General features: G+C 37.5%; 1 protein-coding gene across 3 annotated transcripts; it reads right to left on the bottom strand.

Annotated features, from left to right (window-relative positions):
• Positions 1–1,989: 1,989 nt before the first annotated feature.
• Positions 1,990–23,684, bottom strand: LOC306869008 (small G protein signaling modulator 3-like). 3 transcript variants are annotated; one of them, XM_079415538.1, is made up of 22 exons: positions 23,502–23,669; positions 16,961–17,047; positions 16,780–16,868; positions 15,005–15,068; positions 14,136–14,269; positions 12,577–12,788; positions 12,119–12,226; positions 11,346–11,489; positions 11,059–11,254; positions 10,784–10,929; positions 10,423–10,656; positions 10,121–10,303; positions 9,126–9,281; positions 8,985–9,039; positions 8,818–8,867; positions 8,575–8,727; positions 8,191–8,261; positions 8,056–8,104; positions 7,863–7,948; positions 7,643–7,765; positions 5,187–5,247; positions 1,990–3,220 (listed from the first exon to the last, which is right to left on the bottom strand). In XM_079415538.1, the coding sequence occupies exons 5-22, from the start codon at positions 14,140–14,142 to the stop codon at positions 3,137–3,139; spliced, it is 2,118 nt and encodes a 705-aa protein (XP_079271664.1). In that variant the 5' UTR covers positions 14,143–14,269; positions 15,005–15,068; positions 16,780–16,868; positions 16,961–17,047; positions 23,502–23,669; the 3' UTR covers positions 1,990–3,136. The 3 variants fall into 3 exon arrangements, with proteins under 3 accessions (XP_079271664.1, XP_079271662.1, XP_079271663.1); XM_079415536.1 differs by lacking the exon at positions 14,136–14,269 and having other exon boundaries at positions 23,502–23,684; XM_079415537.1 differs by lacking the exons at positions 14,136–14,269; positions 23,502–23,669 and adding an exon at positions 17,265–17,478.
• Positions 23,685–25,766: the final 2,082 nt, after the last annotated feature.

Here is a 25,766-nt window from a genome sequence, read left to right as displayed (position 1 = left end):
GGTACATCGACCGCATTACTGCAGAAGATGCACCGATCCGTCTGTCAATCTCCCGTTCCATCCTTCCCGCACTCGCGAACAAAACCCCAAGATACTTAAACTCCTCCACTTGAGTCTGCTTAAAGGGATAGTTTCATTTACTCAAGTTGTTTCAACCCTGTCTAAGTGTGTTTCTTCATTTGAACACAAGATATTTTTCCATACTGTGGAAGTCAATGGGGACAAGCAACTGCTTGATTACCCATATTTTTCAAAATATCTTCTGTGTTCAACAGAAAAAAGAAACTGAAACTAGAATAACCTGAAGGTGAGTAAATGACAGAATAAAAATGTTTGGGTGAACTATCCTTTTAAAATCAGTCCTTTCTTACCATAGACTGCAAGCTATCATTCAGACGGTTGTGGCTAGAAGGGATTAGGGGTGTGCTCAAAATATCGATTCTTAGATACATACCGATATAATAAAAAAAGATACAGTATCGATATTCTAGCCCTTAGTATCGATACTCCGCCCAGCCATTAGGGGGCGCAGCGGCGCCCGCGAGTTTCAAAAAAACTCATGGAAAATGTTAAAGCAAGATGTAGCATTTAAGTGATTTCATAGTGAAATATGTTATGGCAGTACATGGTGTCACAAAAAAGAATTATAAGAAGATTTAATAAGAAGTTAAGAATAATAAGAAGAAGATTTTGTGCTTGTGTGAGCTCAGACTGTACCCTTGGAAAGTTAAATGTTGACTTGTGGTAATTTCCAGATTAATACAATTTGTGTACAATTAATCAGAGCACTTAAAGTTGCTAATATTTAAGCAAAATGCACTGTTATAATGCACTTTTGTCTTCATTAAATTGAAGAAAAATGCAGAGTTCTGTTTGTTGAGTAAATGTGTTCAGCACTAACTAATTGGCTCTGGCCCATGTATTTTTATTGAATCGTATCGAATCGTGTCACATTGTATCAAATCGTATCGAGACAGCTCTGTATCGAGGTACGTATCGAATCGTGACCTGTGTATCGAGGTATGTATCGTATCGCCAGGTTCTCCAAGGTATACAGCCCTAGAAGGGATGCAGCTCCTACCGGAAATTAACAATGAAATTCATTTTCTACCTATTAGATTGGTACTATCTTATGTGCACTGTTTTATCAGTACTTTCGCTTTCAAAATCGATCGCGTTCAACAAGGAGGAGGGAGGATGGAAAGTGGTGGGGCACAGTAACTCGTTTGGGGGGGACACGGCCCGCGAGTGCCCCCCCCCCCCCCTCTCCTCTTCTACCAGGGAGTAATGGCCAAAATGGCAGCACAGAGAGTTTCACATACAGATTAGACACACATAGAACAAGAAAAATAAAGAATAAGAAATATCATCCAACATCATAAGAATGAATGAATGATGCATTTATATAGCGCCTTATTGTGTATTGCTGTTCAGTCAACCACAGTGGGTAGAACCAAGCCTATGCCCAACATATATTTTAATAATCCATTTTCAAGGTTGTGCCATCTAGTGGTGTCTTTTTGTAGCCCAGGAATGGGTATCTTGACAATAATCATCTTTGTCAGTTCATCCATGCAGGTGTCAAGTTAAACTTTTTTCTTGAGTTTGTAGGCAGCAGGAAGGCATCTATGCCTGAAACACATTGATTTGAACATGATTTATTTTTTAATTATGAAATAGCCAGTTGAAAAAAAGGCTTTTAACTTTTTTTTTTTTTAAAGGCGCCTTTGATAATTTGTGGTATTTTTCCAAAGATCAATTTCACATGAATGTACTGTATGTCACAATACAGAAGAGATGTCTTCTGTTTTATTACGACTTCGATACATATTTTTCAAAATCAAAAATCTCAAATTGAAGTTCTCTGGGATTATGCCTAGTGTCACTTGTGGGAATGGTTCCACATTTCTTCTCTGTTGACTGTCATATTATAGAAGTCAAGTCACACACACACACACACACACAAAAAGACAAAAGCACACAAATTCTTACAGATATAGATTTTTATTTACGTACATATTATCAGTGATCGTGGATATGATCTAAAGCCCTGCGAGTTTGGTCATGCTCAACCATTACAGACTAGTTTTTGGTTCAAAACAACCATGTCTACCAATTACAAGAACTATAAAATGGATCCTTTTTCTTTCATTTACTCTAACATCTAACTGTGCCACTGCAGGCTCTTGCAGATAAGACACAAAGCTCTTCTGCATCACTCATTCATAGTGGCCCATTATGACTCTGTAGACTGTAATGCAGCACTGGACTTTCTTCTATTTCACATCTCAAAAAAAATGCTAAATACTACTTCACTCTTCTTTATACTTTACATGGTTTATAAGAAATAGCAAAATATATAACACAAAGCTGATTCATTGCCACACCAACAACACTGAATCAGTGATGTCCTTCATGTTGAGGCAGATTCAATCAAGTGTTTTAATGCTGCAGTCAGAATGACAGAAAGAGACCTGTAAGTAGTGAATGAGTTTCCTGTCACCTGCCATCATTAGTTTGCTGTGGATGCAATGGGATATTACGGATGTGGGGTGGTGGTACCCACAGGATTTATTTATTTTTAATTATACAGCTATTTTGGAAACAATCATATTTGGAAAGTCCTCTGAAGATATGTTTAATCACATGTGATTGCACATGTCTGATAAACACAAACGTGATCATCCAGACAATGAATTAGCTCTTCAAGACAATCCTTCAGGAACATAAGAGCTGGACTTACATCTTCCCCACTATCCAGAGATCACTGGCAGTCAAGACTACTTAAGAGTAAATGGACAAAAGGGTGAAAATCCTACATTCATTCATGACCACTCTAGTCGTGCCCCAAATGGTGCAACATTTATTTAGCTTTGGAGGAGAGGAAGTGTTTGCAGGCAGTCCTTAGTCTGATTCTGTGTGAAATCTTGGCAAAGAACTTCTCCTTTGTACAGACAGACTCTTACAAGAGTCACAAAAAGTGAAACTATTGTGCCAAGACACACAAACACTCACCATTTTTTGACATAAAGCAGTACAACGAGTGAACATGAATTTCACGTGTGATCCCGGTTTTTCTGCAGATGGAGAGTGATTTGGTCTGTGTGTTTGCAGCGCACAGGAAGTGTGTGATGGTTTAGCCATCAATATCCCAGCTGAAGAGGTGATGTTTCACCAACATGTCCTGAACTCCCTCCTTCAGAGGCCTCTGCTCCTTCTCCTGGAAAAAGAGTGGGGTAAAGTGAGCCATTAGATAATGTGTCTTCACATCTGCACTGCGCTGATTAAATGATGCTCCGTTGCCTCGAATGGTTGAACTAATTAAAAACAAATGGCTGTGCTCCGCATTCCTGCTGATTTTCACGACGATCCTGCTGTAATTAAACATGGCACTCTATCAGTGCTTGAGAGCTCAAGACAAGAAGGTCACGGTGACACGAGAAGCACGGTGCACAAACAACACATCTAAAGGTCAGGGTGGAAATTCCTCTACAACTACAAGCTAACATTAGCGCTAACGGTCTCATGTTTCAGGTGAATGTGGAGTCACTGAGGAGTCTCAACACCAGGTAATGCCTCCCAGTGCTACTTCCAGACAACAGTGATGATTTCCATCAGCATCAAGTCTAAATCCAGACTGAAGGAAGGATGTAGAATTCATAATTGCAATATCATTCCATTAAACACCAGGCAATTCCCACCCTGAATGTGAAAGCAACTTATCACAGGAAGTCTGTCAGACACCCAGAATATTCACCCCTAAAACCTTTTCACATAAAGTCCGAATTTATGCATGACAAAATTTTGAATTAAACTATCAATTCCTATCCCAAAATGATTTTTCAAATGTTAAGGTGCCAATAAATAAAAATTGAGTGGCATCTTCCAATGAGCTTATCAACATATCATATTTAACACCACCACTCAAAAGTTTGTAATCAGAAAGATTTTTTTTAAAGAAACAAATACTTTTATTCAGCAAGGACACATTAAATTGATCAAAAGTAACAGTAAAGACATTTGGAAATAAATGTTGTTCTTTTGCACTTTCTATTCATCAAAGAATCCTGAAAAAACTATTTATAAAAATATTAAGCAGCACAACAAAGAATCCTGAAAAAATATATAAAAATGTTAATCAGCACAACTGTTTTCAGCACTGATTATAATAATTGTTTCCTGAGCATCAAATCATCATATTAGAATGATTTCTGAAGACTGGAGTAATGATGCTGAAAATTCAGCTGTCATCACAGGAATAAATATATTTTAAAATATATTAAAATAGAAAATTCTTAAAACATTTTAATAATCCTTAGCAATAGATTTTAATGCAATTGTGATCAAATAAGCGCAACCTTACTAAAAGACATCTTTCAAAAACAAATTAATTATTTATTTTATTCACATGATTCAAATGGAGCACTGGTAAAAAGTGAAAAAAAAAAAAATCAGTATTAGTTTCATTGTGAATAGTGCTGGTGCAAAATTAGTTTTTGCCATTTAGTTACATAGGACTTGGTGTGAGCAGGCCTTTATCTTTCCAAGCACACAGGTATACAAGCATCTGTCTGAACTAAACATACACTGTAAAAAAAAAAAAAAATTAGCCAACTTAAAATTAAGACAACCAGCTTCAGTAGATTTTTGAGTTCTCAACTTGTTTTAAGTTTATACAAAAAAAAAGTTGAGAATCTCCTACAAAAATAAGTTGAGATAACTCAAAAATCTGCAGAAGCTGGTTGCCTTAAAATTTTAAGTTGGCTCAACTTTTTTTTTCTTACAGTGTAATGGAGAGTAGCATTTGCTTTAGAGTTTCATTAGCATTCCGCACAAAAGCTGCTGAACTGGTTTTTAAAGATTTAGTTCACATTATGTGAAGCCACTATGTAAACAGCAGTGAACTGGAGAGCGGGACACACCAAGCACTACTACTACCACCACTGACTGCTTCCACAGCTAATTATTAAGCAGCAGGCTAGTAACTAGTTGCTAGCATTACCAAGAGGTCCCAACTAAAGAGGTGATGTTGCACCAAGACATCCACCACTTCTGATTTGAGAACAGGAGACTTCTGGAATGGCAGACAAACACGCAGACGCATGTTATCCTGTCTGTGTGTGTGTCTGTGTGGGAGGACATGTGAGATGTTGAGTGAATGTGAGGAGGAAGTGCCAATCTCTCACCTCTTTTTTGGCAGGCAGCTCACAGTCTTGGGAGAGACTGAAGGCAAACTTTGAGAGAACTCTGAAAGTAGGACATACAAACCCTTGTCAGTAATACACTCCAAATAAAAAAAAACATTTATGGAAGTCATTTCAGCATACATGATTGACCAATTAATTCAGATCATTTAGCAATGAATCAGTCAGACCAACTTATGAACTGAATTTGCTCAAAAAATAATCTCTATGATTTATGAGAGCATGTAATGTTTACATGATTTTTGAAGTATATTAAAACAGAAAAATAATTTTAAATTGTAATATTTCACAATCGTATGGTTTTACTGTATTTCTCATCAAATAAATGCAGACTTGGTAAGAGATTTCTTTCAAAAACATGAAAAATTATTGAGTTGATCTTTTATTCAGGTGATTAAAATGGAGCACTGGTAAACATTTATTAAACTAAAGAAATCATTTAGACCAATTTGTGAAGAGATTTGCTCCAAAAATAATCACTATGGCTTACGAGAACATATGTTAATATTCTTTTAACAATAATACAATAAAAATGTAGATCAACAGAATTAATATATGAATATTGCAACTATTTCTGTGACTAGTCTTGACTAGACCAGAGGTCCTCGGCTCAAATTTTTGATTTTGTTAAACTTTTTCTGTTGAAAGAAATACATAAAGAAGAAAGCAAAAAAATATCAAAAGTCATCAATGCATATTTACAGAGTAATCCACTATTTTTTAGAGGGGGGTCAAAATAAACCCTGGGTTCCTGTTATTATTTGAATATTTGCAGTGTCAACAGTGATGACTAGATAGATAAACACAAAATCACATTTGGTTTTCTACCATTGAAAATGGGTAGGGTTCAACAATATCTCTGGGATTAAACAATACAGGGCCTTAAAAATGAAAAGAAAATTTTCTTAGAAACCATAATCAAATATCATACACTGAACAAAATTATAAACGCAACACTTTTGTTTTTGCCCCCGTTTTTCGTGAGCTGAACTCAAAGATCTAAGACATTTTCTTTGTACACAAAAGGCCTATTTCTCTCAAATATTGTTCACAAATCTGTCTAAATCTGTGTTAGTGAGCACTTCTCACATTTTAAAGTGGCCTTTTATTGTGGCCAGCCTAAGGCACACCTGTGCAATAATCATGCTGTCTAATCAGCATCTTGATATGCCACACCTGTGAGGTGGATGGATTATCTCGGCAAAGGAGAAGTGCTCATTAACACAGATTTAGACAGATTTGTGAACAATATTTGAGCGAAATAGGCCTTTTGTGTACATAGAAAAAGTCTTAGATCTTTTGAGTTCAGCTCATGAAAAATGGGGCAAAAATAATGTTGCGTTTATAATTTTGTTCAGTGTAATTAAATACTTTTTGTGTTACAAGCACGCAAACTTCTGAAAAAGTATTTATGGCACTCCGACAGGTATGTTCAATGCAGTTGTTTTGACAGAAGGAAACAAGACACATTTCTAGTTTCAACATTATTTGCTCTTCAGATATTCCTCTTTAAAAGAAAAGTAGTATCATATTTATGCAAAGTGATGCACATTTGGTTTTTGACCATTGAATATATGTACAATTTAACAGTTTACTTCTGGAGCCATATTGAATTTCTAATATCTCTGGAACAGAATTATACAGGGCTTTAAAATGAAGATGTCAAAAGGAAAGTTTGTTGAGACCCAACATCTAAAAGGGAATTAAGATATCTTTAATACTTCTTGGCCCGGTTTCACAGACAGGGCTTAGACTAAGCCAGGATTAGGCCATAGTTCAATTAGGACATTTAAGTAATTTGTATAAAAATGCTTAGAAAAAAACATTACTGGTGTGCATCTTGAGACACTGGTATGTTTTAAGATCAATCAATGCAAGTTTATTTCAGTTGAAACAGCTAAGACTTACCTTTTAGTCTAGGACTAGGCTTAAACCTTGTCTTTGAAACCGGGGGACAGAGTTACAGGCAAGCCAACATTAGAGAAAAAAAATTTGAAAAGTGCTTTTTCCGCATTTTCGAATGGTCACCATTGGCCTATAATGCAACAAAGACTGCTAAAGCCATCAGATTTCACTAATAGAGCTACCAATCTCTGTGTAAAAATAACAATGATGCTACCATCTTTCTTCATTTTTACACCAATGTAATTTGTCTCTGAATTGTCATTTTGACCCCCCCTACATAAAACAGAAACTTTTATAGTAAATACAGATGAAAGATATTTCATATTTCTGCTTTCATCACTATATATGTTTATCTTTCTTGAGAACAATATTGACAAAATAAAATTAAAATTTGGTTGATTTTTACAAGGAATGACCCATCAACAAATTAGAAAGTGTCTTTATTTAAACTGTATGATTCCATTTCAGTTCCCACTTCTTTTTGAACAAATTATGAGCTCAGTTTCAGCCCATCAACAGAGGCTCAGTCTTACCTGAGTTCACATTTTATCTGAACCCAGCCAGGACTGCGCAGGAAGGACCAGGGATAGTACCATTTCTCCACGGCACTCATACTGGAACACAACACCTCCAGCCACAGGTGCAGCACCTGCTCACTAACACAACACACGCAGATGAAGACAGTAATGCCGCAAGCTTGCATTATGGGAAAAGAAAAGAAAACAAAGATGGTTTAACAGCAGGTTGACTTACTTTAAGCCTACACAGATGAGCGAGCGAAACTTGATGTCCATCTGAACGTGTGCAGAGTCGTGACTCATGTTGACAGACTGCACTGCCTAAAATGACAGACAGAGAGCGCTCGGTGTACAAACGTAAAACCAGTGCTCAACCACCCTTATAGCTGATAAAACATTTTTCAGGTTTATTCTTCTGTAAAACTCACCCTGTAAAGAAGCTCTTCAGGTGTGAGCACCTTCCCATCTTCATCCAACCTAAAGAGATGAAGTGGCTATCATATCAGCAAAACACTATCATGAAAATTAGAGAAGGTGAGATCTTATGTAACTACATGTCTCACCTGTAGGTCTTACAGAGCACCAGTCTGGAGTAGACAGAGTTGAAGTCTCTCTCCACTTCTCTGCTGGCTGCCTGTGATCAACACACACACCTCTTTCATTCACTTGACATTTATTTATTCATTACATTTATTCATTTAGCAGACACTTTTAGCCAAAGCGACTTACAAATTGAGAAATACAATAAGCGATACTCATTGTAAAGAGGCAAATAGACACAGGAAGTGCTTGCAATACAAAGTTTCAGGCATTGTTCAGAGTAAGTACTAGCTAGACAGGGAGAGTTTAAGGAAAGAAATCAAAGGTTTTTTTTTTAAGATGAAGTCAAGTGATGACGTGTATCTAAATGTATATTAATTTCTATAGGAAACACAACCTGCTCCTACCTCCTCGATGAAGAGCCAGGGGTGACAGGGTCCTCCCAGTATGGAGGGCTTCTTCAGGCCGTGCTGAAAGATGGCCTTGAGAGCAGGACACAACGTGCCTCTGACCAAGTCATTCACTGCCGCAGTTACAGTGTCATCTCCAGCCAGAGAGTACTGAACGACAAGAACATGTGCATGAGACAGTTAAATCATTTATCCCCTATTAACAGGAATTCGGACACAATCCAAAAGCAAAGCTATTACCTCTTTACTGCGTTCATCCAAGACTTCCACAAATTTAGCAGGAAACCAGCCTAATGGGACAAAAGGTTTGTGGGAAATACCGGTTGGTGTAATGAGTTGTATGTAGGTTATGTGTAGTTGGAATCATTTCTGAAAATCAAAGATATTATAATGGCATCTCAGCTCACCTCTCAGGCCGTTCAGCTCTCCAACCCAGCAGTGCTCATCTTTCTGTGAGATGATCTGAGAATAAACACAGACATACAGTCAAAAAACAAAGGCAAGGTATCAGTTAACAAGTTTAGATGAAGGCAACAGCAGGTGCTCACTGTGATGATGTCATTCTTCCGAAAGCCCAGTTCATCATCGTCGTGCCGCTCAAAGTCCAGCAAGGCTTTGGCTCGTCTCCGACGATTCCGAGACACAACCAGGAAGTTCTCGTGATCCCTTTGATGACTCTCCATAGTATAGTCTGGAGTCAACTCCTAGAGAGAGAGAGACAAGAAATGTATAAACAAATGTTAATATAAATACAAACATTTTAGGGGTTGAAATAAAAATATTGCTACTACTACTACAAATTATAATTAAATGACAACATATGTTTGTAATTATTATTATTAATAAACATTTACTATAATTGTTATTGTTTTATTAGTATTATTATTATTATAATAATTCACAACCATAATAATAAGAATAATAATTTACAAAATAGTAGTTATTAATAAATAATAATAATAATAATAATAATAGCAAAATAAGCCACACAGGTATGGTAATAATAATAATAATAATAATCAACAACAACAAAAACAACCATATTAATGATTATTATTATTCCAATAATTAAAATATTGTATTATTATTTATTCAAATATTGCAATAATTACAATTATTATTATTATAATTAAACACAACAAACAAAACAACAATAATGATTACTATTATTATTACTGGAAAAAAGTACGCTGGACAAGAGTTTTTTTTCCAGCTTAATTTTAATATGGCAACTATAAAGAGAAATTATTATTATACAGCATTATCAAATGAGATATCTGGTTTGACATCTGACTAATTAATGATTATAATTGATTAATTACTCGAGACTCTCCATGACTCATGGTGGTCTGTTTACTGGGAATGCGAGTGTGCAGCTAATTTCTTGATGCATAGGCCTAATTCATGCAATTCAACAAAAAAAACTCAGTGAGTCATCAGGTACATGAGTCAGTGTTGCTGTTTCAGTGCAAATGTTCTGTTTCTAATTGAATTATTCCTGACAGATTCTAAAATGTGATTCATGTGATCGAGTGGCTCTTACAGTGCTGCAGTTGCGGGGGTCCAGGCAGTGAAAGTGCTCTGCGGTCCGACTGATGGCTTCTCTCAGTGCTGCCACCAGCTCCGTCTGTTTAATGTTTTTGGCCTTCAGCGCCTCCACCTCGTCCTCCCCCCAGAGAAGCGAGCTCAGGGTGGATTTCCTATGCAGGCTCTGTCTGCGGACCACCTAAACAATGACACACGCGTACGAGTGAGCCTGAATTCACATTTTGTATATTGCAAATAAAGTGTGTCAAAATGTGGGCATCACAGATGATGACCCAAGATGCTGTTCATGTTCTCTACCTTGTTGAGGTTGGTGTGGAGGGAATGGGAGTTGCCAGAGTTGAGCTGGGCCTGCTCTGCCAGAATATAGGCAAGATGCTTGTGTCTGTGTGCATCCAGGCTTTCCTGAGACAGAGATCCTGCCAGACGCATAGCCTCGCCCAGCACTGCCGCCCCATCCTCTAGTTGACTGGGCAGATCTGAGAGTGTGTTAAAGATGGAGGCCGAGTTCTCAGATGATACCAGTTCTTCCTCCTTTACAACACAAAAAAACCCCATTATTATTGACTGTGTGTCAAATCAAACACTCATCACTGCCTTGTTTAACCATTAAAGGCTTAGTTAATAGAAAGATAGAAGTCTTTGAATAAAGTTAAACAACCTTGATCTTCAGCATGCTCAGCGTAACCTGGAAGAGCACCACTGAGGCCTCGTAGAAGAGCAGGTCCCAGATTCGCAACAGGATGCGGATGTCCACCACACTGGCAAAGGCAGTGAGGAACCAGTGCAGCGTGATTAAAGAAAGCTCTGAGAGGGAAAACGAAGATTTGAATGCTCTTTACTGTACATATTTTGGAGGAATAACTCTTTGGAGCAAAACTGATAAAAAAAAAAAGTATCCTGCGTTAGATATTTTTGAGGCTGTTTGTATCTCACCAATGTCATGCTCCTGTAGCAGCTGGTCTAGACTCGGCAGATACTGCACTATGAGCTGTCTGAGCACGCGCTGGTCGGTTTGAACTCCCAACAGCGTGGAGGAGAAGTATGAGGGAGGCAGCAGGTCCTCTATCAGAGCACACATCATCCACAGAGCATCCTCCTCCTCCAGAAACAGCAGCAGACAGGACACCACCTGTATCAAAGAGAAACACACACCTCAGAGTCTGACAACCGATGAGCCAAATGTTAGACAACAGAGAGAATGTGATTAGGTCGCTTCCCACCATGCCTGTGCCCTGACAGTAGCCGATGTCTGGATACAGCCACGCCAGCCCTCTCAGGACCCGCCTGAGTTTGGGGACCCCAACACTCGACAAGGTGCTGAAGCACGCATTAGTGGGCATGGTCCGCAAAAGATCCTTTTCTATCTGCAGCACAGACAGAGAGACAAGCATAATAAAAACAATACTGGAAGACGGCTATGTAAAGTCTGAGGTGTATGCATGAACTGAGCTTTCAATTGAAAAGAAAAATTTCTAATGAAGTAATCAAACAAATCACAGATAAATTCTTATCAATGTTACCTGCAACAATCTCCAAATTAAAATAAATCAAAAACGATTATTGAAGAAGATGTATCGGTTTTTAAATGCATATCGAGTTCCCTTTTGATGTGTTTATTTATTTTAAGATAAATAAAAATTTAAGCTTTACGTATGTTTGCAACACAATGTAAACCTACTGATATATATTTTTTAAATGAAACACTCATTATTCATCAAATTTTTAAATACATTTATTCCTGTAAATGGCAAAGCTGAATTTTCAGTGTCAAAAATCAGATTCAGAAATAATTTGAATATGCTGATTTGGCGTTCAAGAAACATTTCTTATTGCTATCAATGTTGCAGTTGTGTTGCCTAATATTTTTGTGGAAACCGTATTCCATTTTTTTCCAGGATTCTCAAAGCTGAACAGAACAGCATTTATTTGAAATGTAAGTCCATTTCAAATAAATCCCTGATTACATAATATCTGTGGCAGAGATGACATGTACCTGTTTGGCTGCTGTAGTGTCATCATTAGAGCTGTTTTTGACGATTTCCCTGTAGGAAATTTCTGATGTTCTCTTTTTCTGCAGGGCCCCTGACAAACGCATCCACAACTGAGGGAATGCATATGAAAGAGACAATGAGGAACAAGACAGATAAACACACAAAGATCCAGCAGAGATGCAGGTTGGAAGATCTTAGATTTGAAACGCACCGCTGTTCTCATGGGAATCTCTGAAAATAGCAATACAGCATAAACAAGATATTACCAAGACATCATGTCCTATTTCAGCGACACAAAGAATCCCTCAAGCATTAACATGGTTGCCATGGGAACATTACATCAGCAGATTAGCTGCCTGATGGTATGTAACAATACAAAGACAGCCTTAAATATGTGGTGAGGTAAAAACACAAACAAAAGCACATTTAGAGGTTTGATAAACAGGTTTTCAGTGCTAACTTGTGGTCTCATGCTGTGTGGTATGCCCCCCAGCACCAGGGTCCGAAGGCGGTCAGAGCGAGCCAGGGTGGGGGAGATCTTTTCCCATGTCAGGTCTCCTACAGTATGATTGTGTGTGAACTCCAGATGGGCTTGCCAGCGAAGTCTTTGCTGAGGGTCCTCTCTCTGAGGAGCTCCCTCACCATGATGCCATTTACTTGTCTCAACCCCGTCTGAAACAGAAAAAACAACAACTCTCAAAGTGCATATTGCAGGTTAACATTTTTTTCAAATGAATATACAACCTTGTATGAAAATACCACATGAACCGTTAATGCAGGATTTGAAAATGTTTTACAAGACGCAAGTGCACAAATGTAGATAAAGTGAGGCTTTCCTTGACAAGTTCTTAAAAAACGTTTTTTTTTAACATCGCGTCATATTACGTCATATAAGGGAGTCGTGTGCCGCACTCTGCTTTGAGCGCGCGCAAGTCAGTGTGTTTTCGGTAGTTATTTTTATTTCAATTTATCGTTGTCATGGTAAATTACTGTGTTTGTGGAGGTTGCACAAACTCCAGCCTGTCAGGACATCGAGTCCACAGGCTTCCTAACAAGAAATAGGACGGTATCTACCGGGCCTCGGTGCGTTAGTGCAGGTGAAGAGACTGGACTTCACTAATGCATCTGCTTCAAACACCGCGGTGGTGTGTAACTTAACAGATGTGATGGAGGCCAAGTGGAAAAGCATGGTCAGCAGTGAATGTGATTTAAACTTGTGTTTGCTTCTCCCAGCATATGCCGTCTGAGAGAGGAATACTGCAGGTCACCACAGACTCCAGGAGAACATAGCACTGTCATGTCCACTACACCTGCTCCTCTCTCCAGATCCCTCCAGAGGATCAACATGATGAGGCTGTTGGTGTATCTCTAGCACAGCCTTCACGATTTAACACACTTTAACAACACATTAGTGTGATACCCAGACTGAAAGATTGTTAAATGTTTTTAAATGGGTCAGATGGTATTTCTTTTGGTAGCATATGTTTGGTACATCTACATCTATATACAGTGGGTACGGAAAGTATTCAGACCCCCTTAAATTTTTCACTCTTTGTTATATTGCAGCCATTTGCTAAAATCATTTAAGTTCATTTTTTTTCCTCATTAATGTACACACAGCACCCCATATTGACAGAAAAACACAGAATTGTTTACATTTTTGAAGATTTATTAAAAAAGAAAAACTGAAATATCACATGGTCCTAAGTATTCAGACCCTACTATTCTTGCCTTATCGTAACACCTTGTCTACACCGGACGTGAGTGGCCCGGCGCGACAAAATCCTATAGAACTCATTATAATCAGTGATGCTGTCTACACTGGATGGGACACCACAAATCCCCGACAGTAAACTGCTGCCCCGTTCTATTTATGACGTATTAACACAAATTTCAAGTGATTTTCAACGGTCGATTTCTCGCGTCCAGTGTAGACAGACTTTAGCTGTTTGGCTCGGCGTGACACGACAACTGTCGCGTCTGGTGTAGACACGGTGTAAGCCTTCTTTTGTTTTTTACCTGCCATCTCTATCTTTCTGTCGTCGCTCGGCTAATGTCTGTCATGTTCACTCAGACCTCTCTCTTCTGTAGACACGCCCCCTTAATGCTGATTGGCTACAAGTTTGTTTTGGTACTCGGCCCGACTCAGTTTTCTAAAAAAATACATAGTCAGCATTTTTTTTTAAATACATACCCCACCTTTAACCTCAATAAATTCCTAATTTGCTGCTTATTAATAGTTAGTAAGTTATAATACGGTCATGCAGAATATGTGCTTTATAAGCACTAATAAATAGCCAATGTTAATAATAGCTATGCTAATAAACAACTAGTTAACAGTGAGAATTGGTCCCTATACTAAAGTGTTACTGATTTTTTTAAAGGGATAGTTCACCTTGCTGTCTATCCTTGGAACAACATGAGGATGAGTAATTAATGACAGAATTTTCATATATATATATATATATATATATATATATAGCAGTCCTTACTTCAGTGTCACATGATCCTTCTGAAATAATTTTAATATGCTGACTTAGTAATGAAGAAACATTTCTTATTATTGTCTGCTGAAATCAGTTGTGGAAACCATGATACATTTGGTAAATAGAAAGTTCAGAAGAACAGCATTTATTTTAAACAGAAATATTTTGTAACAATATAAATGTCTTCACTGTCACTTTTGATCAATTTCATGTATTATTAAAAACTACCTGAGATGGTTCAAAATAATATATTATGCAAAGTTCAGCCTAGGCATAAATTCTTTGCAATGTAAAGACAGCTTTAGTTCTTTAGTTGTTTTTTTTCTTCTGTGGTTGTCCTAGATATGCGTTAAGGTTGAGTCCTGTTAAATTTTTTATGAGTGTTTATGTTCCCACACTAACCTTCACTATCGATCCGGAACCCAAATTCATCATACTTCAGTTCTGCTTCCATATTGGGGTCTTTCTGCAACAGTCAGAACAACATCTCTGAGAAATGAACCACTTCCCATAACAATGAAGATGTTACAATAACAGAATAACATTTAGGGTAAAGGTACCTATTAAGCTCACCAAAATCTACATCGAGACATTTTTAGTGCACAAGATATTGGTTTCAGTACAAAACAATTATGTTAAAATAAAATATTAATTTCTCACACAAAAACATTTAATTTAATTTTAAATGACAAAAGCATTTCAATTAAGATATACATCATTAAATTCAAAAAGTCTGGCTGTGCTGCACACCCCTGTTCCCATTAAGCCCACATCATGTTTTATTAAGAATTCTTGTTTATTTTAGGGGATTTTTTTTAAAGAATAATTGTAAAAATATTTCTTTGAAGGTACAAAGTCAATCACAAAAAAACAGAACACTAAAATCAAGCAACAAGGCATTCGATTCGATCAGTTATATATTCATCGTGAAGAGTCATCTAAGCACATTGCATCATCTAGACTAGTCCATGTTCAGCTAAGTAACACGCATTCAAAAATCAAATAAAACAAACCAATAAAACATTTAATTCATGGGGATGAACACAGAATCTAGCCTCATTATGAAATCTCTTTTTAAATGGATATTAACTTATCTAGAGTCTCTTATGGATAGAATACACTACACAATTTTCCCCCGATTCGACAGATTTACAGTCTGGAGAAGATGCCAAAGATCAGAGCCAGTCTGTAGATTTGAGTTGACAGAATCCATAGAAAATCGATTAACTTAACTTAAAGTGACAACCATCAGTTAATAGCTAAAGTCTGTTTCTGAAGTATTTACATAGACGTTCAATGTGGAAGAGCTTAAAGAGAGCACACTGAGCTTAATTAAAGCAGCAACAATTTTTTATAAATTTCATGTAATATTTATTAAAATGACAGGGTTTTGCTAAATAAATAGTCTAGGTCATGTATTAAGTTCATACATATTTGACTATGAACAGCTATTATTAACAATATCTATGAAATTATACTTTTTCTTATTAAAGTCACACTGAATCTGTGTGGTTTTCATAGTAGCGTACCCTTTAAGCTCACCTTACAATAATATCAAATCTTTAAAAATTACAGTACTGTAAAACCACAGACCAGCAATAAAGTGTAAATTGATAATATTATGGATGTAAAAGTACAAGCCAGTAATGCCTGTGAAGTAATATGTTAGCGTAGCACACAATCTTATACAGCTAGTCAGCTAACTGTGTTCTGTAGCATCAGCGCTGTGTTGCTAAAACTATCTTTTGGATCCAACTCTAATTATTTCACACATCCAGGTTCCAGGTTATAATATGCAAAAGTCTAAACATTAATCTCTTAAATTTTACATAAAGTAGTGAAAAATACCCAAAATAAAGGCTTAAACATCTAAAAATGCACATTTAAGGGGTTTCAAAATGGCCGCCAGACAGAGTGAACTCACAGAGACCCATATCTCAGTGTGCAATGATCTGATTGACTTGAGATTCTAGGAGGTATATAGTAACAAACATATCAATTGGTTAAGACATCAAGTAGGATAATAAATTATTTTTTCTTTTTATAATCGGAGCACAAATATGGAAGTGTGCTTTATGGGTACATGAGCTTAATAGGTACGTTTACCCTATCTGCCACAGAGCATTTTAAACAAGGAACAAGAACAAAAAGAAAAATAATATATATTAGTAAACTACCTGACAGTACTTTGCCAAAATGTCCTGGGGCCACATGCTGGGTGTGAGGGCCGAAAAAGGGCCCCCTGGGGCTGGAGTATAATTACCCGCTAAAGAGAACAGAAAACCATATTAACTGTACAATACACAAATCCAACTGCTGCCATTTTTATTTTGTGTATTCATGCAGCAGTAAGCTTACTTGACATGGTCCTGGAGTTTGAAGAGTGTTTCTTTAGCGTCTAAAGAGGAGTCCAGCTGGAGCAGGTCAGGTCAAGGTTCACAGGCCCTAGATAAGGAGACCAAAACAATACAAAGCCATACAAAGTGCGTAATTACTCAAGTGATCAATGCCATTCACAGCCTCTAGAAATAATCACCTCAAAATAGGCGTTTAAAGGACTGAACTAGGCAGAATATCATATAACAACGTCACTTTAGTGCAATTAAAAAGAAAAAAAGAAGTCTGCTATGAGGAAGTGAAGAGTCGCTTGAGCTGCAGGCACCTTAATACTGTCCTCCTTCGTGCTCCAGTTCTCCAAATCAACACAGTTACACAGGACTGCAAGCTAAATCTTCAGCAGCACAGCATGTTCGGATAAATTAATCATGCCAGTGAGCCCATAGACGACACAGTACCTTACTCGACTTCTCTCTACATGACACTGACATCAGCTGCGTGTACAGCATAAGGCAGCCTTTGTTTCTCCACTAAACTGCGTGAGAGAGGGGGATACGTGATTATAGACCCACCCACATCAGAAGGAAGGATTGCAAAACTGATACCAGGATTCGCACCTTTAAGCCCTTCTACAGATCATTTGGTCTCTGCTCCAGTGTTTCAAGAAACTCAACAGTTTATGACTGCTGAACCAGCCAGAGGCTTTTAGAGGGTATGCTAATGCACAATTCAATTTCCTCATTTGTTTAAAATAAATCACTTCCTTGTTGAACGAAAGCCAACATCTCTTTGGGAATGGAGCGTAGGACTGCTCTATAAATGCACCAGAGCTTATCTTCCTGCTCTGCCAGTGTGTGTGTGTTCAACATCATGTAAGAAAGAGAGCAATGGAAAAAAGTAGATGTTATCTGGACATGCATAATGCAAGCACAGGACCTCCTGGAAACAGCCTTTCACTGGTTTCTGTGCCAGGCATTGTTACTTCACATAAAGGACAATAACAGAGTCTTATAGTCACCGTAAAGTAAAAAGACCTAGACACCAACGTCCTGTGGTTGTGTATTGATTTATGTGGGCCTGGATGAATGGTGAAAAATCTAGCCTTTAACAGATCAGCAATAAGAAAGACCTGCCATCAAAAAATGTCATCCTTGTGCATCCATTTTTATGTCCTGCAAACATGGTTTTCTGTGATTCAGCCTAAATTCCCTACTACAATATTCAAAGGCCCCATTTCATGTCCAGTTCATTTAAGATGTAATTTAGAATTAAGGATAAGGATTTTTACAAGTACGCCTATTTTTTCCTCTCAATTTCTACCCAATAAAATATTGGGAGCTTTGAATTACTAGAAAACTCTATATTCCCCATACAAATGGCCATGGAGTTACATAATTGTATTAGCATGCTTGACTTTCCAGGTCTATAAATCAAAATGACACAATTTTATAATTGTGATATGAAATGATTTAGTATATCCTAGTTTTCCAAAACTGTGGGGATCCAGATTCTTCTTCTTCAAATAAAAAAAGTTGTTGAGGGGGTGAATTAAAATAAGAATAGGTAACTAGATTTTTCGTTGTTTTAGTTTATTTCAAATAATTTTAAGTCATTTTAAAATTTGCTCTTCGCCTGGTTGAGAACAAGACAATGTTATAATTCCAGAATCGATTCTGAGCTGGGGTTTTTCTCGTATATGACACATGTGCGCGCTAGAGATGCGGTGGGCTTCATTGCACAGAATTTGCTCTGTGAGACACGTGCACATTGCTTGACGGTGTTGTGCTTCCACCCGCCGTGTTTTACTTTAGATATGCTTTCATTTATGCAGTTTGGAATGCAGTACTATTAGATGCACGAAACTCGCGCACTGACAGACTTTCACGCGCGCTTTGTGTTTGTTGGTCCTGAAGCTTGATTGCGGCTGCGGTTAAATGCACTGGCATTTTCGAATACTTTCATACGAAATTGATGAACACACAGTCAGTTATGTTTTCAGAGCAGGACAAAACATCTGATATATCAAAATAGATCTGTGCATTAGTGTGAATGCAGCCTGTTAAAGCTGCCACTGTCTATGATCTCATCAGTAATAATCAAACGGCAATAATTATGAGGAAAAAAAGAAAAACCCTTAACTATTGTCTGTAAACTTTCGGATACTTAAAGAACACTTATTCTAAATAAGTATTTTTTTTTTTTAAAGTAGCCTGCATATAATAAAACAAAAAAAATGAAGTAAATTTTGCACAAAATAAATTTGATATAAAATGTATATGAAAATATAGCCGTGTGCAGTAATACTGAAAACTGAGACGCATCTTGATATTGAGCTGATAGTGATAATCGTAATTGAATTGCATCGTGAAACCAGTGAAGATTCACACCCCTATTTTTAAGATGGCAGTACTGACATACTGAGATTCCAACTATAAACAAAAAGCATAGAAACTGCAATTTTGGTTCAAATGTAAAGTTGTAAAGATGGATTTACACAGCAGAAGAATTCATTGGGGAAAAAAATGTAGATCAAGAATCGGACCGTGACTCCCAGAATCGGAATCGGATCGGGTCGTGAAAGGCCTGAAGATTCCCACCGCTAGTCAATATAGGACAACAATGACTTGTAACAATCTTGAAATCATCAGTAAGAGTGTAAAATTGTCAAGTAAGTTTTGCATTGTAAGCAAATTTTCTTTCAATTTTGTAAATAATTTTCTTTTTACATTTTGCAAAGAATTCAATGAAAAACATTTATAATTTTAGTCAATGAAAATAATGTATCTGAAAACATAAATACAGAGCGACTTAAGGCCCTTGAATAAAAGTATCACTTCATCCAATTACAAACTCAAATTAATCCAGATCCATGCACAACAGACCTTTCAGTGTGTTTGGGCCTCATTAGAGGACAGTCATGACAACACTGCCGACTGCCATCCATCAGCTGCTGGCTCTCTGTAGGAGTCTCCATCACAAACAAACACTTACTAACAATGACATTCCTCATCAAGCTGCGAACGCCACTGCTAGCATCATCCCTATGGCAACAGACCCCACAGCAACCAAAAAGATAGAGGCGAGGAGCTGAAGGCACCACATTAGCGATCAGTGAGTGAGAGGAGTCAATGCTCCCTGAAGACACTCTAAGAAACTCTGAAATCTTATAATATCCTCTAACAGTAAATTACAAATCCCAATACTCTCAGGAAATATAGTCTGGACTGCTAGCTGCTAATGAAAGTAGACCAGATCACATCAAAGTAGGCAGAATAATTATTCAGCTTATTATACAACAACAATAACAACAAAAAACAGTTTTGTTACTTGAAGGCTAACTGAATTAAAAACTAATGTACAACATAATATTAAAAAAAAAAAAAAATCACACCACGAAAACAACATTGGTGTGTGTGTGAGACTGTGGTTGAGAGAGACGCCTGCCAACCGAAGGCCATTCATGCCATGAGCGGAGTGAGGAGGCACGTGGCTGCTCTCTGACGACAGTGGGATGGGGAGAACAGAGGGAGGGATGGGGGCAGCGTGCTTCATGACTCACTGTGTGTTGTGACTAGAAGAAGCTGGAGGAAGGAAAGATGGAGGTGGGGCTGATGAGAGACAGGGGGAGCTCTCTCATTGAGGTTGGCAGTGCTCATTTTTGATCACAGCTGGACACATAATGCACTCAGAGGCCAATCCGAAGAACTGGGTGTCATAAGCTGGTGCTCTCTGCACTCTCAGAAATAAGTGTACAAAAGTTGTCACTGGGGCAGTACCTTTTCAAAAATTACATGTTTGTAAGGGTCCATTTTGGTACCTTAAAGTGTACATATTTGAACCTAATAGGTACAAAAGTGTACCTTTTGAAAAGGTACCACCCCAGTGACAGCTTCTGTACCTTTATTTCTGAGAGTGTGCAGGATCTCCTGACCTGCCCTGTAATTAATGAGGATGTGAACCACACTAGATAAACAGAGCCGAACCTTACAGCCACACTACACACATGTCAAGGGAGTGGCCGATTTAAAGACAAATCCAAAACTTTAAACAAATGAAGGAATCTTTAGAAGCAAAGTTGTTGATTACTTTGGAAGCACAATCACCCCCGGTTTCACAGACAAGGCTTAAGCCTAGTCCTAGACTAAAATGTAAATCTGAGCTGTATCAACTGAAAGAAACTTGCACTGACTGATCATAAAACATGTCAGTGCCTTTGTTTCGTCTTAAGATGCACACCAGTAATGCTTTTTTCTAAGGCAAGTTTATAAAAATGACTTAAATGTCCTAATTGAACTATGGCCTAATCCTGGTTTAGGCTAAGCCCCGTCTATGAAACCGGGCCTCAATCTTTCAAACCTTAGAGCAGTGGTTTTCAATCCTGGTCCTGGGGACCCACTGCTTTGCACATTTTGTGTGTCTGAACTGAGTGTGTCAGATAAGGGAGACATAAATGTGCAGAGCAGTGGGTCCCCAGGACCAGGATTGAAAACCACTGTCTTAGTGTACAACAGCACCTTCCCACTTCAGCGGTTTTCCCATTCATTTTCCCAATAAAGATTTTTTAAGTTTTAGTTTAAGAGTTACAAGCCATGATCCAAACCAACCAGCTACAAGGTGAATCACAACACAAACTTCGATTTGAAGCAAAAACGTATTTGAAAATCGGACAAAAAAGAACTACAATCCCATGATGCGTTGTGAATGACAGTTAAATTAAAAATGATATAAAACTACTGATTTAAAGATTTACATTTACAATAGATTTGATATTTTCTTGTACAATATGCACATACAGTGGTGGCCAAAATTGATAGAACACCTGAAAATATTGACCTTTTTTTGCCTCCAAAACATAATTTCATTTCATAATGTTCTACCTTAACTCAAGCCATATAATGATTGTAATGTGCTGAAACATTAATATAATAAACATAACCAAATGATGGCACTTATTAACATAACAGTCCGTCGATTAGCATAAAACAACTGCTCATAAGGCTAGGACATTTCCATTTAAAAAAATGGAACCCCTAAAGGGAATACCAGATGGAAGAAAAAATATACGTCAATATCTTGGGTAATGTAGTTTTTATGAATTCTGTAGAATCCATGAATTCTGCTATGAAACACGATTATTTTGAAAATAAGTTGAATCAATGTAATAAGATGGGTATATAAAATCAATGAACAACTTCAGAGCTGACAACAGGTCTGTCTTTAAAGGTTTATCAGTCATGTTGAAAATCAATTTCCTTTTGAACTTGCGGAACTGGACGGTTTGCACTCTATTAGTGAAGATTTCTTTGCAGAGCCATGGGCAATGTAGATTTTCACCAGGAATTCTGCTGATAAACAATTTAAATAAGTTGAAATAATGCAGTCTGATGCTTCAATGTTGTACTTAACAACCTAACATCTTGCAGTAGGTTTGTTTTTAAAGGCTTACAAGTTAGTGTTAAAAATAAATTCCTTTATGGAAAAAATACATGTGATTTTTATTTAGGGGACCCAATTGTTGCACTCCATTCCTAAGGACAGAAGGAAAACTCACTTAAACCCATTCAGTGCAGTTCAAATGCTGTTTGAGCCAATACATGCTTACATCTAATTGTATTAAATAAGATTAAGTAGTCATGATGAAGAACTATTATTCTAGTAATTAAAGTGTACAAGCAAAAATGTCAAATGTCACCTTTAATCTTTACCAAAGGTGAAAAGTAATTCATCATTCTATCACCTTTATGACTGACTTTCTTCTGTGGAACACAAAAATAGATGCTAAGCAGAATGACAAACTTGGTCACCATTCACTTTCATTGTATGGAGAAAAGTGTAATGAAAGTGAATGGCGACTGAAGCCGTTTGGTCTAACTCGGTCTAACATCATATTTTGTGTCTTACAGAAAATAAAAGAACATCATTCATTCATAATTCATAATACAGCATTCATAATTTACAGTCGATAGAGTCCTTAAACAAAATATGCAAATAATCAATGGCAGGGCGAGTCATTTACCATATGGCACCTGAAATGAGTTCACAATAATGAATCAGAATAACGGAGCGGTACCAAACCTAATAAAAACACGGGAAATTCATAATCACTGCGGCATAAGACAAGCATCTCTAGACTGACAAGACTAACTTACTGCGTTTGAAGTAAATACTGAAGCTGTCGTCAAGCAAACTTCGATGCACTATTGAGTTGAACACCTCAGAACAAGACGAAATGTTCATGGGTGTTTCGTGCCAAAACAGTATTATTACACTTAAATGGCAAATCATGTAACGAAGCTCTCTAAATATGAACATATTCTTCTTAATAATATACGACACTCTCAAAACTACCGCTGAGAGGACATTGAAATCTGTGTGCCACTTTCATAGTCAATACCGTTACTGAGTAAAATACATCTGACATAAACAATACACTAAAACATATAAAAGCGCTCAGAGATACTAACAGTCATTGGCTAAAGCCACCCAAGCATCAGTAATCAATACACTTTCCGCTACGATTAGCCACCGAGCTAGCAAACCAACAAATCTGATGTCTTCTTACCTTACGTCATGTTGAATCTCCTTTACAGCTGTGCTTCGTGATACAATTACACATATATTTAGCAAATACGGTGTAAGTAAGAGAGGTGTACTTGTAACTAGGGTTTTGTGATGATGGTGAACGGTTGCATTGACTGACTGTTTCGCGTCATACACCTGTTCGTGTTTCGCACTGAAGGATTGTATCCCTCCGCCTACAGAGATTTCCTGAAGAAATAGTTCCCAACCTGCTAACAGATTTTGTCGCTTGGAAGCAAAATATATTTTTAGCAGTAACTATTATATATTTTTTAAGCAAGTCAATCGTATTCTGACAATCTCTGCATATTTTCCCCATAACTGCGCTTCATATAGATTTTATGTGAAGCATAACGTGCTAATTGAAAGAGAGTATTTTTTAAATTAATTAATTTTTTGGCAACGAACTGCTCACGCTGTGTGGCCCATTACAGTAAAATAAATTCTGTACCACTGACGTTCCTCTCAATGCTCAGAAATCATGAGGCAGAGCAGGAACTAGAGCAGACTGCCAACACAACATCATATCCATCCGCCAGCTTGATCAGACTTCATGACGTAGCCTTTGATTAATCAGTTCATCCATTTACTTACTTACTTTTACTTTTGTCATTTAGCAGACGCTTTTGTCCAAAGCGACTTACAAATAAGAAAAAGTAACTAAAACTAAAAAGTTACAACTCTATAAATACTATCTACCCACATATTTAAGAAAATAAAGAAATTAAATAAAAAGCTACTACTATCCCTTGCCGGTGTCCCTGCCCGGTGGAGTCGCACGGTAGAGTCGATGGTCTTCACACTAAGAGGGCTTCACACGACGACTGCCGCGACCGCTGCCGCGGTATAATAACCTTTATTATACCAAACCAACAAATGATCATTTCAATTCAGCTGGACCCACTTTCCTGTTTATCAACTACAAATGGCCAAGCAAGTGCACACACTGACAAGATACACGATACAGTACGAGACCAAACGCGATTTCAGCAACTCTCATCCTAGTAAACAAAATAAGCGTTTCCTAGCAACGGCAAATGCGCTAAACACTGAGACAAGTAAATACACTTACGAGCTGATTTTAAACTTCCGCTGATAGACTGCTTCTCTTAAAGACCACTTCATTACACTGCCTTCTGCTGGCGCTTGAACCCACTTTCCTGTTTATCAACTACAAATGGCCAAGCAAGTGCACACACTGACAAGATACACGATACAGTACGAGACCAAACGCGATTTCAGCAACTCTCATCCTAGTAAACAAAATAAGCGTTTCCTAGCAACGGCAAATGCGCTAAACACTGAGACAAGTAAATACACTTACGAGCTGATTTTAAACTTCCGCTGATAGACTGCTTCTCTTAAAGACCACTTCATTACACTGCCTTCTGCTGGCGCTTGAACCCACTTTCCTGTTTATCAACTACAAATGGCCAAGCAAGTGCACACACTGACAAGATACACGATACAGTACGAGACCAAACGCGATTTCAGCAACTCTCATCCTAGTAAACAAAAAGACATTTCTAAGGTCTCTCTTACCTCCCAGGCTTTTAGGTTTAAAGCTCATTCTTTGCTGCTCATGCAAGTATTCTAGCGTTTCCGTCTGCTCACAGGGAGCTGACAAACATCCACAGACATGTAGTTTTGGTAAAGAGTTGCTTATCTTTGAGGAATGTTCGCGTATTTTGTGTTCCAATGTTTTTAAACGTCATAAAAAGAAAAGTAGCCTACGGTTAAAATACGTTTTTACTCAAAAGAAGGTATCTTACGTGATGTAATATTTTGAATAACAAATATATGGACCGTTTTAAAAGGCACTAAATACAAGTATTAATTGTAAGTATAAATCGTTATATTAATTAATTAAATCTACAAATATAGGTCGTCATTTCACTTAAGCAGGAATATAAATAATGTGAAAAGAGCCAATACCAATCTTCACCACATGATGTCAGGATATTACAAATTATTTGAGGAGGGGAAACAAGCCCACTGGCTCTGACATTTCATTACTGGATTAAGGCCTATTTTATTTATGGCTAACTTCAACCAAACACAGAGAAGAAATAGGGCGCATAGGAGCAAAAGACTGAAGCTAGGAGTAAAGTTAGGTGTAGACATGCTGAGAAACTGGTCATGTAATGTAATCTGTACTGTTTTTGGCACACGATGTTGCTTAACTGCATTTCTTAGAGAAAACGAGCCGTCTTTCTCACGAGGCGTTCAGATTTTCATAGTGAGAAAA

This window comes from Barbus barbus (genome assembly GCF_936440315.1).
Source record: "Barbus barbus genome assembly, chromosome: 4".
Lineage (NCBI taxonomy): Eukaryota > Metazoa > Chordata > Actinopteri > Cypriniformes > Cyprinidae > Barbus > Barbus barbus.
This window is presented reverse-complemented; position numbering and strand designations above follow the sequence as displayed.

Excerpts from the sequence above, each read along its gene's own strand:
- LOC306869008 (XM_079415536.1), bottom strand. Across the intron at positions 10,304-10,422 it reads TCCACACCAACCTCAACAAG|GTGGTCCGCAGACAGAGCCT; the intron begins GTAGAGAACATG and ends GTCATTGTTTAG. Across the intron at positions 8,105-8,190 it reads GTGCTCTGTAAGACCTACAG|GTTGGATGAAGATGGGAAGG; the intron begins GTGAGACATGTA and ends TCATCTCTTTAG.